A 20,393-nucleotide genomic window follows, 5' to 3' on the forward strand; every position below is an offset into this window, starting at 1 on the left:
TGGTCAACACACGCCCCCCCCCCCTCCCCCCTAACCTCAAGCTCCATTTTCCGGTTCCAGTCTGCTCCGATTTATTATTTTTTGTCAATATTATTTTTCATAAGGCAAATCAATGAAATTCACATTGATTTCTTATGGCTAAAATTCATAAGAGTTTCTGATGGAATTCTTACGTTCTTTTGCCTGCATGTACCCAAGGCTAAACACTCAGCCCATGCTACACTCAAAAAATGTATCACATATCTAATGGATGAAATCTATGTTAATTTCACATAGCTGCTTTCCTGTGATCACATAGCAGCAAAATCACATGAACATTATAAGGTCGATGCAAAACATATGAAAAATCATATAAAATTAATGTGATTGCATAAATGTTATGTGAAATTCAGATGAATTCTCGATGAACATTTCAAATGGTCCTATCTGCTTTGATCGATTCTCTTCATCGACTTTCTCTTTCGTTAATAACTAAGCTGTAAAACCTTTCCCTGTTGTATTTGACGTTTTGTACGCTAGATAAGAACCTCCTTTATCAAACTATGTGGTAGAATTAGCGCGAAATCTGTTTGCATAGCAGTGGTTATGAAAAGAGAAAGTCGATGAAGAGAATCGATCAAAGCAGATAGGACTATTTGAAATGTTCATCGAGAATTCCATTAATTTTGATTATGGATGAAAATCATGTGCGTTTTCAATGGAAGTTACATGAAAATTATGTTCGGTGTACGGTTCGTTCACACATGCAGCTGTACACGGCGAATGAGAACGACTCAAATTTGAGTTTAGTTCACTCATAATCGCCAAAAGTGCAGGAACTCAGCGATGAGTTAATTTGTCTCATGTTTTCCCTGGCTTTTCCAGGATTTTTCAGGGAAAAATTCCTGAATTTGAGAAAAGTAAAGATTGGATTCACTCAGTCTATTGGTACTACTCCGAGACTGAATAAAATTTACGTCAATTTCCTCATTTTCCGGCAGATTTTTTAGGTTTTCCACAGGAAACCATGAGACAAATTTTACTCATCGCTTTTTTTTTTTTTTAAATCTTTATTTTAGAGATTTTTAGCCTGAGGCTAGTTCATCTCTTATTACTCATCGCTGAGTTCCTGCACTTTTGGGGATTATGAGTGAACTAAACTCAAATTTGAGTCGTTCTCATTCGCCGTGTATATGTTTCAGAGTGCATGTGTTTATTTAAATCATACTGCACACTGACTAGATTTCACTCAAGTTCAGTGTTAGACGACTTAAGATTTCAATTTATTTAATGCACTGAAACATTATTATCATTATCATTATTACATACCAACCATATCTACCACAACCATGTTGAAGAAATAAGTGACTAAATAGTGACTTATCGTTGTAAAAAAGTGACCTATGAGAAGAAAAGTAGTCGTTTGGATGGCGCAATGTTTGATGTTTTAGACTATACTACACGCAGAAAAAAAATATTCTCGAAATAAAAATATTTGAGGTAAATCAAACATAAACTCAGTTTGTTCTGGCCACAAAAATAAAATAGATTGATTTCAAACGTATTTTATGTTTAAAGTCATGTGACATCAATGTTTAAAATAAAAGTCATGCTACGTTTATTTTAAAAATATTCGAGTTGAAAATAAACGTGAAAGCTTTATAATCAAAAATAAATATTTTTATTTTAAACATGATTTTGATGTTTATATTAAACGTACTTAATGTTTAGCGTGATTTTCTATTTATTATTAAAAATTATTTTCGGATGAAACAAATAAAAGTGCTCGATTAGGTTAAATCACCAATCGTGCGCTTATATTTGCATTATCGTCGTCTTATGATCCGGATGCAATCACATCAGTCCTTCATCCAGAGACCAGTCCTTCACCACGAATGATGGGTGATCTTCCGGAAAACCCCTGTTCTGTGAAGATTCACCAGCTCCAGTGTCGCTCCGTCCAGCTCTTGATCTCGTTTTCTGCTTGGTCTTCTGTGCCTTTATCACCACCAAACATTCCCGCTTGGCCAGGCCCCATCGGACAATGATTCCATTCTTGTTCGCCACGTACAGAAACCGATCATTGTCAGTCAAACACAAACACGTCAGTGACAGATGCTGTCAAATACAATTTATATTTCGATATTGTTGAAATAAACATGCTTTTGAATTTAATTTGAACATGTATAAATATTTTAGTTTCAAACATCTTTTCAATTTACTTGGAATAATTCATATGTTTAGAGTATAAACATGTATATTTTTAATTTAAATGAACAAAATTCGTATTCGTGTAATTGAATGTATCACCGGCAAACCGACATGAAACTTAAACTTAACTCTTGGTCGAGAATCCATCTGTCAAAACTATAGAAATGTTTTATCTAGATAAAAATGAACCAGCATGCAAAAGTTATGAATTGGTTCGTGTCTGATCTATTCTAGACAAATTATTTTCACCTAGATCAAAAAATCCTATTGTTTTGACAGTTCGGATCACTGCACTTTTAAATCGGCTGTTTAAGATTTTCGGACATAAGTCAGATTTAAAGGCCCAAACGCAATGTGGGCGGAAGCGGAACGGAAACGGAAAGTTTGACAGTTGTCACAAATGCCATCAAGATGCCTAACCGAAGTCGATTTGATTCTAACTAGTTTTCAATCCGACAAGTAGGCTTACTCAGATCGGGCTTTTCCGCTGTCGCTGCCGTTCCGCTTCCGCTGTCATTGCGCTTGGGCCTTAAGTGTCATCCCGCATAAACAATAACCATAAGAAGCGCCTAACCACCAATTCGGGATATCATCTCAACTTTATGTGGTATGGTCGAATCATCTATGATATCGTTAGTGTATGGTACCAGTTTATTAGGGATGCTGGTTTGTCGATGATAATACCATAGAGGTAACTCTACGACTAGAAGGTCCCGAAGAAACGTGCTCAACTTTTTGGCTCAGCTCTGGTACTATCATCGGTCCCAAGCTAATCGATTCACCCCTCAAAACATAGGAAAATCCACTAACCCCTCATTTTATCTGTCAATGTTTCATAGCGAATCAAAACAAACATTGCGTAGTACTAGAATTTCGACTAGAATGGGATACGTTAATCGTTTGCTTGGGACCAATAGGCTAGTCAAGTAGTGAGCCAATTTAAAATCGTTAGTTTCGTATTGATTGTTGATAATACTTCAAGAAATTTTCAAGAATCTGACGTCAAATTCCTTGCACAGTTTTAAAGGCTCATGGAATTTTATTATAATTTCTAAAAATCTCATTCCAAGGAAGTTTTGAGAAAACTACAAGGGACAACCCAATGGGGTTGTACCAACAATCAATACGAAACTAACGATTTTAAAATGGCTCACTACTTGACTAGCCTATTGGTCCCAAGCAAACGATTAACGTACCCCATTCTAGTCGAAAGTCTAGTACTACACAATGTATGTTTTGATTCGCTATGAAAGTTTGACAGATAAAATGAGGGGTTATTGGATTTTCCTATGTTTCGAGGGGTGAATCGATTAGCTTGGGACCGAAAACAGTACCAGAGCTGAGCCAAAAAGTTGAGCACGTTTCTTCGGGACCTTCTAGTCTTAGAGTTACCTCTATGGTTGTATCATAGAGGTAAGTAACTCTAAGACTAGAAGGTCTCGAAGAAACGTGCTCAACTTTTTGGCTCAGCTCTGGTACTCTCTTCGGTCCCAAGCTAATCGATGCACCCATCGAAACATAGGAAAATCCACGAACCCCTCATTTTATCTGTCAAACTTTCATAGCGAATCAAAACAAACATAGTGTAGTTCTAAAATTTCAACTAGAATGGGGTACGTTAATCGATTTGCTTGGAACCAATAGGCTAGTCGAGTAGTGAGCCAATTTAAAATCGTTAGTTTCCACCGGTTGGTTGTACGCAATGGTGACGTAGGACCATAGAGGTAACTCTAAGACCACTGGGTCCCGAAGAAAATCATTATTATTTTTGGCTCACTCAGTACCAGAACAACGGTCCCAAGCAGTCCCAAGCTATTTCACTCACCCCTGCATGTTCTGCATGAATCCACACACCCCTGATGTTATCTGTCAAACTTTCATAGCGAATCAAAACAAACATAGTGTAGTAATAGAATTTCAACTAGAATAGGGTACGTTAATCGTTTGCTTGGGACCAATAGGCTACTAAAGTGGTGAGCCAATTTAAAATCGTTAGTTTCGTATTGATTGTTGGTAGGACTAAGTGGTCTTATATAATAAATGTTATTCGTTAACTGTAGCAGGAATTTGTGCTTGGTATAGGAATAGGAATTTGAGCGGGGCTCTCTCTGTTTATACTCTTGAGTATGATGCGCTTGACATAGATGGTCTGCAGCGACCAACTCCCCGGCAAGGTGACAGATAATCTTAGTTTCACGTACCCACTTGCAAATAGTAGATGTCGCCACACAACGTAAACAAAGGGACTGCCCTTCACCGCCGCAATGGTATTTCTCTATGGGAAGGCAACTTTTTGTTTCACCATGTGTGGATGTCAAGCAACAAGCAAGAATGCCATGTGAAAAGAGCGATTTATGATTTTCGTGGTGAAATGAAATAAATCCAAACAAATTGGAACAGATTGATGGAAGTTTTTCTTATATAATCAAATAGAAATAAAAACACATTGGTTAATTCTATTATATTTTGCTCTTGAATATTATCAGTCTTGAGAATAATGTTTCTGAGCATACTTGTGCGGTGAAGACTTGCAATAAAAAGCCGTATTATTAAAAACAGTTTACTTCCCCATCTTTCTATTGAGGGGTGAAAAAAAATACAAAATTGATTCTTATTCGCGGTGAGTAGCAGGTTTGCTGTGTGAACACTAACATTTCGTATATTCATTCAAACATGAGGAAATAAATAAAATAAATTAAAATAAGCGTCTCTCAACAAAAGATATTCATAATGAGCTTCTAAAACGAATAAATTTCAGTGATTGTCTTTTGTTACACCCGTCCGTTTAATTAACACTGTTCCCCACCAACTTGAAGTTTCAAGAAACAGATGAGGCTATCTGTTTTTATGTTCAGTATTTTATTTACTTTATTTACATATCTGCATTCGCCCTTTTCAGATAACACTTCTGAAATTTGTGAGTTTGACAGAACCACCAGCACCAAATTTTCGGAGTACACTGGAAATGTACTGGACTTGTCAAGTTGCCCCCGGGTTGGCAGCGACTCACGAAGAGTTACTGATTCCGATCAAAAGCGATGCGGCTTCTTCCTCCTTCTATCGATGCTCATGTGCGCTGTAGCTCGCTGCTTGCAGGCAGCCTTTCGTTGTGTACTGGAGAACAATGTTCAGCAGCACTGCTGCTGCTGATGTCAACGACCGGACACTACCACACACGGTGATTGGAACTGAATCCGATCAGCGGTTGAGGCCAGCCTTGATAGCTAGCTGCTTGCGGGGACCCTTTCGTTGTGTACTGGAGAACACCACCACTCACCACGCGGTGATTGAATGAACACCGTTTGGTGAGACCGGATGGAATTCAACATTGAAATCTGTGTTAGGGAAATCGCTTTTCGCAGGCAATCGGTGATAATTTTAATAATCATAAGCACAGTTGCACATTCGTGTTATGTTTAATATAAAGAGCCTGAATTTATAAAGAGACGACATCTTATCCATTTGACAGGTCTTCTGCTCGATTGGAATGACTTTTCGTATGACTTTGACAGATAGTCGATTGTTCCAATTTTGTGATATTTTGAAAAATGATATAGACTTATTTCTGAACGATTGATAATAAAATTATTGAAATTGGTCCAGGGGCAGCTGAGTTATTAACGTTCAAAATCTTTCATAATTCTGTTACATGTTCCATTTTCGGTTTTCACAAAGTGTAGCCCCATATAAAAATCACAGACGTAGTTCTACATCAAAAAAATCTTTGAGAAAAAACATCAAGTGCAATCTGCTTTCAAGGTAGTTCTGAGGATATAGATTTCATTTGAAGCCTGAGATAGTTTCGAGTGGATTTTAAGAAAACTATGAATTGAATTTAGTAAGTAAATTTTAATGAAAACTCATAGGAATTTCTGAAGAGTAGAAGTCCTGTGAACTTCAGAGGAAAATTCCAAGGGATGGATAATTTCATGAAGTTTGTGGGAGAAAACGAATCCGGAGCATAAGTCCTTGGGAATTTTCTGAAGAATACTTAGGGGGTGAGGAAGAGCTCCAGGAGATCTTCAAAGGCATTCGGAAAAGAATTCTACACGGCCCTTATTACCGATATCACTTCAGGGTGAAGTGACAACTTATGACTCATGATGAAGTGATTCCCATTCGTTTTGACCGTGAAGTGACACCCATAATAAGGGCCCACATCTAGATTTTTTGCCGAGATCGGCACCACCGAGCAGCTGGCATTTTATTTTGCTGGATCTCAGTGAAAAACTTGCCGATATTCAACAAAATTTATGTTTGTTAGCTGAGATATCGGCAAAATTCCCATTTGTTAGCTGAATCTCGGCAAGTTTTCACTGAGATCCAGCAAAATAAAATGCCGAGCTGCTCGGTGGTTCCCATCTCGGCAAAAAAAAATTAAGTGTGTACACAGCAAAAAAAGTTGTTGAATATTACGGAGGCGAACCAGCCTAAGGCTGAAAGCCTCCTAAATAAAGCTAAATTAATTAATTAATTAATTGTTGAATATTACATCGAAACTGCTGCAACCAGGTCAATCCATCGGTTTTGTAATATCACATTGTACGATGTACATCGATTTTGCGAACAAAATAACATCCATTGATGTAATATTGTATCTGCATTTTGCTATTACATCATTATTTCATACATCAGCTTGAATTACGTTGATCGATATTACATTTTTTTTTTGCTGTGTAGGTGAATTTGCCAAACAAATAATGAGGAAAAATCGAAGGAAGTTGCGAGGAGAAATGCAAATGTATTCTTAGGAGACTTTCAATGTGAGTAGAATTCTCTGGGAAAGCGTGAGATTCAAAAAGAAATATGAAATGAATTCAATGAAAATTATGAGAATCTTACTGCGGAGAACTTCAAGGTAATTCCAAGAGGAGTATTTCTTCAGTGGAGTAAATAAAACACTTGTCGACAGTTCATCTTCTTCCTCTTCTTTCCTTTATTTAACGTCGGTCTCTGTTCCGCAATCTAGTGCCAATCACCGACGGACATCGATTGCCATCCATTGACGGCAATCGAATGTGCAGGAAGGCAGCTTCCACACCTGCGTAGGATATCGCACCCATTCAATACACATGGGCCGGGACCAACGGCTTTACTTCCCTTCCGAAGGAAGACGTGACCAGAGATTTTTATGCCTCAGAAAATCCCACCGACCTCGGCTGGGATTGAACCCAGACCCATCGGGGTGTTAGAAAGCAGTCACGCTTACCACTACACCACCGGCGCCGGCTTTCGACAGTTCATGTTTCAAAAGCAAACTTGCACAACTGCTTATTGATAGGCCTTTTTATACGTAAACATTATAACAGTTTGTCATTTCAATTACACAGACAACCACACGCATCGAATTCACTCAATTCATTCAGTCCACTCAGTTCGTCAGTAGGTTCGGACTTTTTGGTCGACTACGACTGAGCTCCTACAATTCCGAGCAATTCGGGAGATAGTTCTAACGAAATGTTGAGACATATTTCAATGGATTGGCGAGAAGTATCCTAAGTATATTGTGGTGCTATTTTTATAGAATTTTAGAAGCGTTCGAAGTGAATTTCTAGAATAATTCTATTTGTAGTTTGAGAAACTAGCCTGATGCTCACTCTACTTCTCATAAATTTTTTAAACTTCCTTGCACCTTTTCGGTCTTTCCAAAGTTTCCTCAATTTTCCAAACGATCATGGATCTTCTACAAAGTTTTAACAATTCGCTGAAGTTCTCAAAACTTCTTTAAAGTTTATATAATTTCTCTTGTGTTAACGGAACTGCTCTAAGGTTCTCTGTTCTTTCCTGAAGTTCTCGAAACTTCTCTAAATTCGTTGCAGTCTGAAGCTTGTTGTACTGCCCTTAATTTAATTGAACTGTCCTAAACATATTTAAGCTTCCGTGAACTTCTGAACCTATATGAAGACCTCACAAATTTTATGAACCTAACGGAACTGAACTCCCCAGGGGAGCTAACTAAACTTTTTGAAATGCTCCCGCATTCTGCTAATGTCGATGAAAGTTCCTGAAGTTCTCGGATCTTCCCCTAAGTTCCTACATAAGTAATCTCTGCCCTTCTGTGAATATTTCGAAGTTTTACTGAAATTTCTGGAACTTCTTTAAGCTCCATCTGTTTTGTTTTTATTCAACACAGCTGCTGACGCGTTGACCGAACAAGGGAAAAGCAACTAGTGAAAAAAAAAATGCATGAACGAGGGATGCTCCGGTTGCAAAACCATGCTTGGAAATGTGCATGATAGAGGGTGCTAGTGTGCCTGCAAAATACGCTTGACGATATTTTTTGAAGAATTAGCATTATGTCATATTAGAAGGGGAGTCTTGTCAAGCGTTACTTATTGTTACATAGGAGGGAAGGGGGACCAAAATCCAGATTTTTTGGAATACGTAATTTGTGTACCGCACCTCCTAGCATCAGTCACGAGGGTCTACCACTTCAAGAATGTCGAGTATTATGAACACCATCAACCTAGTCCCATCTCACATCCTACCTTCAAAAAGGACATTTCTTTCCAAGCAAAACAAAATCCCTCGCATGACGTGGATAAATAGTAAATTTATAATTACGAACATATTCCTTCGACCGATTGCAATCCCATTGCCAAAACTATCCATACATGCGATCATGGAATGCCGTCGCTGTTACTCACCGAAAGTGTTGTCCCGATAACCACTCACTCTCACTAATCCTCCCCGGCTGGCACGGCATCTTCCAGCCGCCTCACGAACTTAACTCTAATTTCCGTGCTGGCATCACCCTTCAGTTGATCCTGCGAGAACCAACATTGCACCTCCAGCTGGACCATCTCCAGCGCCCCCCGGATGCAGCCGCAAATGACGGAACTGTACCGCAACTGTTGATAGTCCTGCGGTAGTTCGACAAACTCCGTCAGCGGGTTGGTATCGAAAACGAGTGAGAATTCATCGCCCGAGGCGGCCCAGTTGGAAATCGTCGGTTGGACGTTCAGATACATTCGAAAGGCCAGCTGGATCTTGTCGGCGGTTTCGCGCATATCCAGGCACCGTGGCGAGTTGGTGCGCGACAGGAAGTCCTCTATCAGACGCATGCCCATATTGTAACCGATCCGTTCCAACTGCTTGTTGACGTCTTCGACATTTTCAAAATCCCGCAGCATCTGCGACACCAGTGCTCCATAGGTGAGCGTCAGCAATTCAGAGTTCTGCGGAAGAAGATGGAGAAAATTACTCATTTCTAGTTATCTTCTATATATATATATACCTAAATACTAAAAACTTATTCCTACTTTATAAACAAACTAACCTCTGATTAAAACCTTTTAAAACACGCTTTATTCATCACTTTCCTTATCATTCTTAAAATAACACACAGATTAATAATAAATTCACGTTTCATTCCCCATCCTGTCCAATCATACTCGAATGGAATCGTCCTCCTTCGCCGCGAACGCGGTTCATTGCATGCTTGTGGCGGGATTCGTGCAGATACTTCGGTCTCTCCTTGGGAATCTTCCCCTGCGCCTCCAGTTTGGCCCTCGCCTGCCTCCGTTTCAAAATCCTCTTGTACTGTTTGGCATTCACATATAGCGGTTCCTCTTCCGATTCCACATTGGCCACCGTTTGGAGCGTCTCGATGGCGGCAGCCGTCGTCTGAGCACTGGATCCACTGCCAATTTGATGACCAACATTGCTGCCAGTGGTCACAGTTCCACTGCTCTGTTGTACCGTAGTAGTCGGCGCAAAAACAGTCGGATTCTGAATGGTAGCAATGCCGTTTTGGTCCGGACCAGCGGCTAGCATTACAACCGGTGCTGTTCCTCCGGAACCAGCTGTTGCAAGCGCTTGATTCGGAATCTGAACGATGTTTCCGTTGATGTTGACATTCTGGATGGATTCCGTCGGTAGTTGGACCGGTTGGTAGAGAAAAGTTTGCGATCCGTCCAAGGTAAACTGAAGCATTTGTGGCTGGGCCGTTTGCTGAACCATCAGCCCTTGCCCGGGTATGGAAGTGATCGGGACAACCTGTACCTGCTGGCCAACCGGATTTCCCGCCATTGATTGCTGTAGGGATTGCAACAGCATTTGCTGATTGTTCGGATCTTGCAAGGCCTGATTCAGTTGCAGCACTTGAATCGGTGGTCCACCGGCTACGTTCTGGTCTCCTTCCATTTTGATGATTATGTTAGCAGTGTTTACACCATCCTTGCGATCCGCCCCTTCCGGTTGCATCTTTTCACTTTGAACTCAAAAACCTTTTTCACTGAACAAAACCCCTAGCAGAAGCACTAAAAATACAAACAAGAGACAGTTGAAGAAAAAAGCGTGCTTTAAAAAACGGGACGACCGACAATCTGTGTTCTTGGGAGGAAAAGGAACGGTCCGGAAGGAATGTGATAAAGCTTCGGTAAGGGATGAGCCTGCGTCTTGTTGCTACAAATATTGACCGTTTTTACGGGAAATACTCCAGGCTTCCGGTACTCACCACTTTTTTCGTATCCAAGCGAGTATTTTGACGAGACATTTTATTCTATTTGCACAGAAAATACGTGAAATTATGTTTAAAATATTTAAGCAGTAAATTTTATCAACTTATTGATCATCACTTTTTATTTTTCTTTTTCTTGTTGACGCAACGAGCGGTGACAGTTTGTTTAGAAAAATCGCTTGCTCAGAAAATGTTCAGAAAATGGTTTACCTTGCGAAAATGATCTAAACACAGTGCATATTCGATGTTTTTTTCTATACTCACAGTCGATCCCATGAATATTTTAATGATGCATATACCACAGACAAACAGACATAACACTCGCAAGTTGTTGATCGAACAAGCATTTAACGGTCAATTTAAAAGTATCATAGTTGGTAGTACCACCACCTGTGGCGCGCATAGTAAATTCCCTTGCGTTTGACGTTTACACACTACCGCCATCTGTTCAGCGTACTACCCACCACAGTGTACTCAACAGATGGCGGTAATGTTTTAGCGACGATGTTTTACAGTGAGAAATATTCAATGAGTTATGTCTGTTTGTCTGTGCATATACCTTAATAATCACCCAAAATAAAAAATAAAATATAATAAAACAACGAAATTACAATGATTTTTAACTGTTAATTTTCAAATAGGATAAATGACGGATTCTGAAATACCTTATTCTATTATCGTCAGGGGGTAAATTTTGGCATGTGGATACATTGTGTTTCATAGCATCCCGCATAAACGCGAACCATAACATGATCTTACCGAAAATGGTTAAACATTGTTTATAATCCCTGCTAAACTTTAGCTGATATGGTTATGGAACTTTACATGAACGTTTGTGTGATTAAGTTTGATTATGGTTTTTTGGAGTGGACCTTACAAATAATGGGTTGTTAAGGACCATTACCATTCCAAATTCTTGTTTTCTCCATACATTTTCGGAAAGAAACCTATATTAGAACCTTTTTATTTATGATTTTTTAACTTTAATGGTAATGGTTATGGTAGTCAGTAATACCAACAATCAATACGAAACTAACGATTTTAAATTGGCTCACCACTTTAGTAGCCTATTGGTCCCAAGCAAACGATTAACGCACCCTATTCTAGTTGAAATTCTATTACTACACTATGTTTGTTTTGATTCGCTACACTCAAAGATAAATTAAATCAAAAAAGCTTAAAAAGTATGCAGATTCCCGCTTCACCTTATTGAGTAAGAGCCATGATTACTTCGGCAGTAGTCATGCATGATTAAAATCGAAATAATCTTTCCAATATTAAATTTTATTCTTTTTCAATACTGATATATAGTCAAAAAAGGTTAAAATTCAATCAAAATTTATTAAAAAAGAATCAAAAATGATTGAAATTTATTCAAAAAAAGATAATCTAAATCTAATTAATCATGATTTAACTGGGATTAACATCAGATGCTTATTTTTTAGAACGAGAGGATTAATTTTTAATCATTCGATATGATTAAACTGAGTTTAATGTCAAATTGATTAAATTTCAAGCAAAATGGGAATAGTTCAGTGTATGAAAGTTTGACAGATAACATCAGGGGTGTGTGGATTCATGCAGAACATGCAGGGGTGAGTGAAATAGCTTGGGACTGCTTGGGACCGTTGTTCTGGTACTGAGTGTGTGTGTGTGTGTGTCATCCTCTATCCCTCACCCAGCCGGGGGCGTTGGACAAGTAGAACTGCGAATAATTTGATCAAATCTCATGCTCCGTAATGGTGCCCTTTATGTTGTGAAGACTAGTACTTCAAAAAGGGTAACTTTTGAGGCAAGACAGGGTGTCCTCAACAAGTTAAGGGAACAGGATGCACTAAATGTCCACAACAGGTACAGCAAAACATCACATAGACGCCCTTATTCACACTAACTACTCAGGGGGTAGAAGGTCAAGAAGAGCCACCGCCGCCAACTAAAGCTTGAACCGGGTACCTGGAACTCCCACGATATACCCGCGGCAATGGTCAGCAGACGATGCCCTGTGCGTATTTAGTATGTAATATGTTTTATTTGGATACACAAAATGTTTGAAGCCATGCGTCATCTAAACCATAATTTGTATCACCACAAATACACTTGTCAACAATCTTCAACTGGAACGTACTCACCAAATCACTTCACCCGGGAGCGCATTCCCGATGCTTCCACGCATATTTTTTCCCTCCACTCCAACCACACAACAACCAAATATCACTTTTCTTCACTTTTCTTTTTCAAGTCACTCCGTGCACAAAAGCAATGCACATCTCAAAACCCTGACAATAGATCAGCGCACTTCTCATCACCGCGTAAATAAACAGAAATTAAAACTTTCACTCGCGATGCCACAAATTTCTGGTCCGGGAGAAACAATCAAACCACGCCAATTTTGCAAACATGATGAATCATGTTTTCTTTCTCGATTCTAAAACTTCTCGGAAAGCGAGAAACCAACACTCACACACGTATAACCGTCCGGGAGGCAGAGTGCCAGCGCTAATCCGGCAAATGCAGCCGAAAACTATGAAAGCGAATGCACGCACAAAACAAAGAACGAACTTAACACACAACCGTATCCAAAGGCGTTAGAAACTCGACTCCCGTTGTTCTGGTACTGAGTGAGCCAAAAATAATAATGATTTTCTTCGGGACCCAGTGGTCTTAGAGTTACCTCTATGGTAATACCATAGAGGTAACTCTAAGACCACTGGGTCCCGAAGAAAATCATTATTATTTTTAGCTCACTCACCCAAGTGACTATAATAATAAAAAAAAGTCTCAATCAATAAATCTCTACTTTTCAATTGAAAACGCCACTAATCAAAATGCGCGCAAAATCTGCGAACCAGTAAAATCAAAAAAATGTATGTAAGAGAGCTATACCTATCTCTCATACTATGCAATCCAGCCTACATACAGATTTTATTGCTGATGTTAATTCTACAGCAGAATTCCTCTCACTATAGAGTTCTCTACCACCGTTAGTATTAGCATACAGGTAACTCTAAGACTAGAAGGTCCTGAAGAAACGTGCTCAACCTTTTGGCTCAGCTCTGGTACCCTCTTCGGTCCCAAGCTAATCGATTCACCCATCGAAACAACCCCTCATTTTATCTGTCAATCTTTCATAGCGAATCAAAATAAACATTGCGTAGTACTAGAATTTCGACTAGAATGGGATACGTTAATCGTTTGCTTGGGACCAATAGGCTAGTCAAGTTGTGAGCCAATTTAAAATAGTTAGTTTCGTATTGATTGTTGGTATTAGCAACAATCAATACGAAACTAACGATTTTAAATTGGCTCACCACTTTAGTAGCCTATTGGTCCCAAGCAAACGATTAACGTACCCTATTCTAGTTGAAATTCTATTACTACACTATGTTTGTTTTGATTCGCTATGAAAATTTGACAGATAACATCAGGGGTGTGTGGATTCATGCAGAACATGCAGGGGTGAGTGAAATAGCTTGGGACTGCTTGGGACCGTTGTTCTGGTACTGAGTGAGCCAAAAATAATAATGATTTTCTTCGGGACCCAGAAGTCTTAGAGTTACCTCTATGGTTGTACGCAATGGTGACGTAGGACTACGTGGACTTATATAATAAATCTTATTTGTTAACTGCAGCAGGAGCTTGTGTTTTGTGTAGGAATTGGAATTTGAGGGGGGTTCTCTCTGTTTATACTCTTTAGTATGACGCGCTTGACATATATGGTCCACAATGACTCACGAAGAGCTACTGATTCTGATCAATAGCTGTGCGGCTTCTTCCTCCTTCTATGGATGCTCATGTCGACTTTCGTTGTGTACTGAAGAACACCACCACTCACCACGCGGTGATTGAATAAACACCGTTTGGTCAGACCAGATGGAATTCAACTTTGAAATCTGTGTTAGGGAAATCGCTTTTCACAGGCAATCGGCGATAATTTTCATTTGTGCAATTTTCAATAGTGACATTTTGATGAAATCTTAAGTTTAAAACATGCGTCAAAATATTTCTGATCAATTGGTGATAAAATTATTAAAATTGGTCTAGGGGCAGCTGAGTTATTAACGTTCAAAATCTTTCATAATTTTGTTACATGTTCCATTCTCGGTTTTCACAAAGTGTAACCCCATAAAGAAATCACAGACGTAGTCCTACGTCAAAAAAAAAAATCTCCGAGTGTAATTCCACTGTCATTAAATTTGCGAAGGACTGAACCAAGGCGGAACAACAAACAAAATATCTCCAGGGTGTATTTTCACGGCGTATCACCAGTGATGTCAGTTCAAGGGCTGATGATCTGGGGGGTAACAACATGTAAGGTTTTTATTTTTTTTTATTTTTTTTCTTTAATATACACTAATAAAATTCTAAACCTAATGTTTATTTTGTCTGTGCACATAATTTTTATAAGATATTCAAAACATTATGTTTATACGTGTTAACATAATTTTCATAATAAACCCCTTACCTACTATAAGCTAGCCCATCCCGCATAAACAATAACCATAAGATGCGCCTAACCACCAATTCGGTGTATCATCCCAATTTTATGTGGTATGGTCGCACCATCTAAGATATCGTCAGTATAAGGTACACGTTTATTAGGGATATCACGTATATGCGTGACAAATTTTATTTATATGTATACTGCCATAAAAATTATGGTTCGAATCTCATAGATGAAGGTTATGTGTTTTCACACATAATGTTTCAGTGCACACTATTGCACAACTTGTGCTAAATAGTCTCCATCTTCCAACAAAACTTGAGCATTCTCAAAGGTAAATAATAATTTATCTCATTTATCTTTAACTATTTACCATAAAACTATTATTTTCGATTGTTTTCAGCGAAACAAAATTCACATAAACATTAGCCAACAGCCGTGATGAGCTCGGAGAAGCTTTAAAATCAGAGGAAACCTAAATCTTCCGTCGGATACCTAAATGGCGTAAGGCAAACGTGAGTTAGTGCAATAAATATTATTTGTTTGAGATTATTTTTTTTTTTTTGTGAATTCTACACAGGGATTCTTCCTGCTGGACGTGCAGGAGGAGGACGTGTAGGAGGAAGACTTGCAGGAGGATGACGTGCAGGAGGAGGAAGTGCAGGAGGGGGACGCGCAGGAAGAGGACGTAGAGACTAAAGGCGGCGATGTATACGCTAGACCCTCCGAGGCACCTTCGACCTCGCCTTCGACATACATCGGAGGACTCAAACCAAAAACGCCTTCACGCGGGAATATACAATCCACTGACGTCAGTGACGGTGTAAAATCTTCAGGAAAATAAATAATTTAACAGAGTCTGTATTGTTATTATTTTATTTATATTTTTAGCAAATAAAATATATGAAATTGACACGTAAGCGTTATTATTTGTACCATGACTTTCATTTGAATTAGACACATAATCTTTATGTTCTACCGAGAAATAAATGTTATAAACGTCACACATAAATTCTATTTACCAAAGCAAATTAAATTCATTTCTTATATGCCATTGAATGTATTGGTGGGAAGCCAAATAATTTATATGTTCTTCAAACATATTTTTTATTTGTGAAGTCTAATTGCAAAAAACTATGTGGTTTCACACATAAAAGGTATATGGAAATTCACCTCGGTGTAGAGATTTTTAGCCATAGGCTAGTTCATCTCTTACAACATGTAAGGAATTATCAGGGCGTATGATGTTTTCTTCTCAATTTCACAGCAAAAACACGTATTTTTTTATTTTTAGTGGTGCATGATGTTATATTACACTATTGACTATTTATCAATCTAATAAAATCATCCGGAAATGGTAAGTCTTGAAATGGGATTATTTTTAGGTCATCAACATATGGAAGTGGTTTTCTCGATATGGTGGTTTTAGAATTCCGCCTTTTTCAAATGTTACTCTAGAAATAATATTAGATCTCATTAAAAAAATACCTGCCCAGTTCCAAGTTGGGCCCTGGTGGTTTCGAGCTGAGTGGAAAAAAAAGCAACAAGAGAGAAACGTCACATTCAGTCATCAGAATCAGAAAACCTTCAGCAAAACTCGAAGATTCGTCGTCGTCGTCAGTTTGTTCTTCAGTACGAGTCCGTAATGGAAAAATTCGTCGTCGATGAGCAAATAAAAGCCAACTAGTTTTCCGTGAAAAATTGAACAGTGCAGAAACGGGAAACAACAGTGTAATCAGTGAACCGAAAGAGTGAAAATCCTGAACCGTCCCATTGTGGATTAGTTGGTGATCGCCCGGAGAAAGTCCGAAAAAGTGAGTGCGAGCGGAGGGGCCAGGGCAGTGGGAAAATTGAATCATATTCCACGACGGTCGGGCGATTACGGTTCGATTTTTTCGCCTTATCGTGTGATTTGTGCGGGGTTTTGGTGGCCGACGGGGAGGGGAGGATTATTGCTTTCCAGGTATTTTAGGTGCAGGTCACCGAGATTAAGAAGTAGTGCTTGATGTGTGTTGTTATTAGGGCTGGTTTATATTGGTGCTCCTGTAGAGCAGCTTTGAGCAAGGACGTTCGTACGCAGGCAGATGTAGGTGGAGGTGGTAGTTGTTCTTGCAATAGCGCAAAAAAGATTGTGTCATAAGACCTACGGCCACGGGATAGGTGGAGAATGACACCAAGAGTGGCTTTTCGCGTGTCATTGAAGTGTAATTAATGTAGCAATGTGCCTGCCATGAAGAGCTGCGCCTGTTGGTGTTTTGTGGAGAAGGAATGTTTCACTAGCTTGAAAGTGATTCCGTTTCCATTCTCCTAGATTTGTCAGAATCAGTGCAAACAGAGGAAAAGATTAAACGGGAAGGAGTTGCTCATGTGGTGAATGGCACGGCAGAAGCAGAAGCAGTAGCAGTGAGATGCCCAAGGTGCTATTGATGGCCGTGTTGCCAGTTGTGGGACATGGACAATCATAGTCCTTCTGCGTCGGTTCTGGTGTGTAACAGAAAATTAGAATAATTATTATACAGGCCTCTTTGAACGTAAGTATGTACCTACAAATTTCCCAGAAAATTGGGGCCAATGTCAAACCAATGTCTTTTGAAATGGATTTTTTTTTGAATTCTTCGAGTGGGAACGATTGTTATCACAGTTCGTCAATTTTAAGATAATGGCGCTATCAATTGGCATCTACTTTTATATTACGTGATGAAACTACGGACTTGATCATGGAAAATGTGAAAACAACATCATGCCAGTTTGTCCCAGCAAGCAACATAAATTAGTTCTAAGGACAAATTTCACTATTTTTTTGGAGTTTTCTGCAGAGAATTTCTGAGGTACTCAAAGAGAAAATCTCAAATTTTGAATTCTGTAAAGAACTGAAGGGAAATTATTTCAATGGAAATGCTTGAGAACAATCAAATAACAGCCTGTAAAGTTTTTAGTGAATTTTCATTTAACAATGTTGAAGACTTCGAACGCAGAACCAAATTGAAGATAATGGAAAATTACTACGAAGCTTTCAACAATTTCCGACTAAGATTCCAAATTTTCCCGACGGATACCCCATACATTCCAGAATTGATTCGGGATTCTGGAACAGCCGTCGGGATTGTCTGGTATGTCCTTCGGGAATTTCTTGAATCATGGACGGGAATGTGTGAAATCACTTCACGAACGTCTGGAATCTTCGTCGGAATCGTCTGGAAAACGCGTCGAAAATGTCAGAAACCCACTGTCACTTCCTGCAATCTAATTCGGGACTATGTAGAATCATCTTCAGGAACATCTGGAATTTTCATCGAGAACTTCTGGCATCATTTTAGGAAACATCTGTAGTATAAGCTTTAAATGCCTAAAGAGAAAATTTGGAATCCCAGTCGAGAACGTTGAAAACTTCTGCAACCTCCGTCTAGAATGAAACCAAGTCGACATTGTCTGTAATCTCCGTCGGATATGCCTGGATTTTTCGTTGGGAACGTCTGAACTGCCCTTCGAGAACGTTTTGGAACCTTTCTAATCCACATAAAAAATGTCTGGAATCCCCGGCAGAAATTTCCGCAACCTTCATTGAGATCTCCGTCCAAAGCGGAATTCAAGTTGAGAACGTATGGTATTATCTTCGGAAACGTTTGGAATCTTCGACGGAATCGTCAGGAATCATGTTTGGGAACAGCTAGAATCAATTAAGTCTGCATTGTCATCAAGAACGTATGAAATCTCCAATCGGAACGTCTGGAATCCACGTCTAAAATGTCTGGAATCCCTGTCCGAAATCTCCGTCCAGAATGTCTCGAATCCCAGATGAAGACCGTCTGGAATCATATTTGGAAACGTTTGGCTGTTTTTTCTTTTTAAAATTCTGGAATAAGAATATTCTTCACACATTTTAAACCTGATAAAAGAAATTGAAATTCTGGATTTCAAATAATTATACTTGGAGAACTTTTCAAGAATCGGGAACGAAGATACATATTCATGATGTCGGAAGTTGAAGATTTTCCAAGATCACAGATTTGAAAAAAAAATCAAGATTTAGGACGTGGCATAATTTTCATGGCGCATGGAATTTGATGAGAGTTTCTAGGGAACTCATTTGAAGGTAGTTCTGAGGAACTCCAGATTCTATATGAAGGCGAATACTAAGATGATGGATATCTATTAAATCCAAGTAAATCCTTACTAGGATTGAAATGAAATTTTAATGAAAATTTATCGAAATTTCTGATGTTGATTCCTAAGGAATTCTGAGATATATTTCATGATTCACGGCTATTCAAAGGAGAAATACAAGGGAATTCTGAGGATAACTTCATGATGCTTCTTGGAGAAAATAGAATCCAGAGCATAATTCCTTGAACATTTAGGAAGTATGCTAAAAGGAGGATAGCAATTAAATCTTAGACTAATTCCTGATAACTTCAAAGAAATTGGGAGAATAACTCTAGGAGAGTGCTGGCTTGAATGCCAAACTTATTTTGAGAAGAAGGAATTTGTGAGGAGAACTGCAAGTTAATTCTTAGGAGGCTATCAGAAGACTTTCGGAGATATTTTTTAGTGAATTCAAATGCAAATTCCAAGGGATTTCTGAGGAGCGTTTCAAATAATTCATGGGAGTCCAAAATAGAATAATTCCATGGGAATTACGGAAGAATACTAAATGAATGCTGAGGAGAACTCCAAATGAATTTTCAGTAGAAATCTCCAGGGAATTCCTAGGTAATATTGCAAAAAATATTAATAATTTAAAAAGCATTGCAGAAGGAGGTCAAAGAGTGAAGATTCAGAAGATTTTCAAGGGAGCAAATTATGCATAACCTAAAAACAGTTACATCTATGATGCTATAACTCGAAATCCTGATTATTTGCAAAGGTGTTGACTTGAGCAAAGTTGTTTCTAAGGCCAAGGACTTCCGAAAGGAAGACAGTTTGGTTCGAAATTCTGTCGCCACGCAGGGCTAGTGTGCATGACAAATTTAGCATTTTTTATTTATTTTATCTCGTGATCCCGACCACCTAGGAAGTTCAAATCTCCACCAAAGTTGTTCAGAGGACCAAGGGCATTCGGAAGATGGGAATTGGTTTGGGATTCTGCCATTACGTGGTGGGTGTGCATGTATAATTGATTCCGAACTTTCTGAAATTATTAAAAAAAAAAACTGAAGTACTTTACGGAGTAGTGACGAATTGTACTGACGTGGTTCAGTATTTGTCGAAGTGATTCCAAACTTTTCTTTTTTGATTCAGTTCTTTACTGAATGATTCAGTACTTGCGGAAGTTATGAACACTTTTTGATTCAAAGTGATTCC

At 38.8% G+C, this 20,393-nt stretch overlaps 2 protein-coding genes across 3 annotated transcripts in view; one reads left to right on the forward strand and one right to left on the reverse strand.

Moving 5' to 3' along the window:
- Nucleotides 1-8,774: 8,774 nt before the first annotated feature.
- On the reverse strand, nucleotides 8,775-10,791 carry LOC135705046 (trafficking protein particle complex subunit 3-like). Of its 2 annotated transcripts, none has more exons than XM_065226602.1 (2): nucleotides 10,649-10,791; nucleotides 8,775-9,368 (listed from the first exon to the last, which is right to left on the reverse strand). In XM_065226602.1, exons 1-2 carry the CDS (start codon nucleotides 10,685-10,687, stop codon nucleotides 8,871-8,873), a joined length of 537 nt encoding a protein of 178 aa, XP_065082674.1. In that variant the 5' UTR covers nucleotides 10,688-10,791; the 3' UTR covers nucleotides 8,775-8,870. The 2 variants fall into 2 exon arrangements, with proteins under 2 accessions (XP_065082674.1, XP_065082673.1); XM_065226601.1 differs by lacking the exon at nucleotides 8,775-9,368 and adding an exon at nucleotides 9,518-10,451.
- A 5,888-nt stretch (nucleotides 10,792-16,679) lies between these two features.
- Hyccin (hyccin) overlaps nucleotides 16,680-20,393 on the forward strand; it is a 105,401-nt gene continuing 101,687 nt past the window's right edge. Inside the window, exon 1 of the mRNA XM_065226668.1 lies at nucleotides 16,680-16,906. The gene's annotated coding sequence lies outside the window, so the exon portion shown is untranslated. The remainder of the gene's footprint in view (nucleotides 16,907-20,393) is intronic.

The sequence above is a fragment of the Ochlerotatus camptorhynchus genome, unplaced genomic scaffold, assembly GCF_037179485.1.
Source record: "Ochlerotatus camptorhynchus isolate MF236.1 unplaced genomic scaffold, CSIRO-AGI_Acam_v1.1 ptg000257l, whole genome shotgun sequence".
NCBI lineage: Eukaryota > Metazoa > Arthropoda > Insecta > Diptera > Culicidae > Ochlerotatus > Ochlerotatus camptorhynchus.

Excerpts from the sequence above, each read along its gene's own strand:
- LOC135705046 (XM_065226601.1), bottom strand. The coding sequence starts at position 10,395 with ATGCAACCGGAAGGGGCGGATCGCAAGGATGGTGTAAACACTGCTAAC.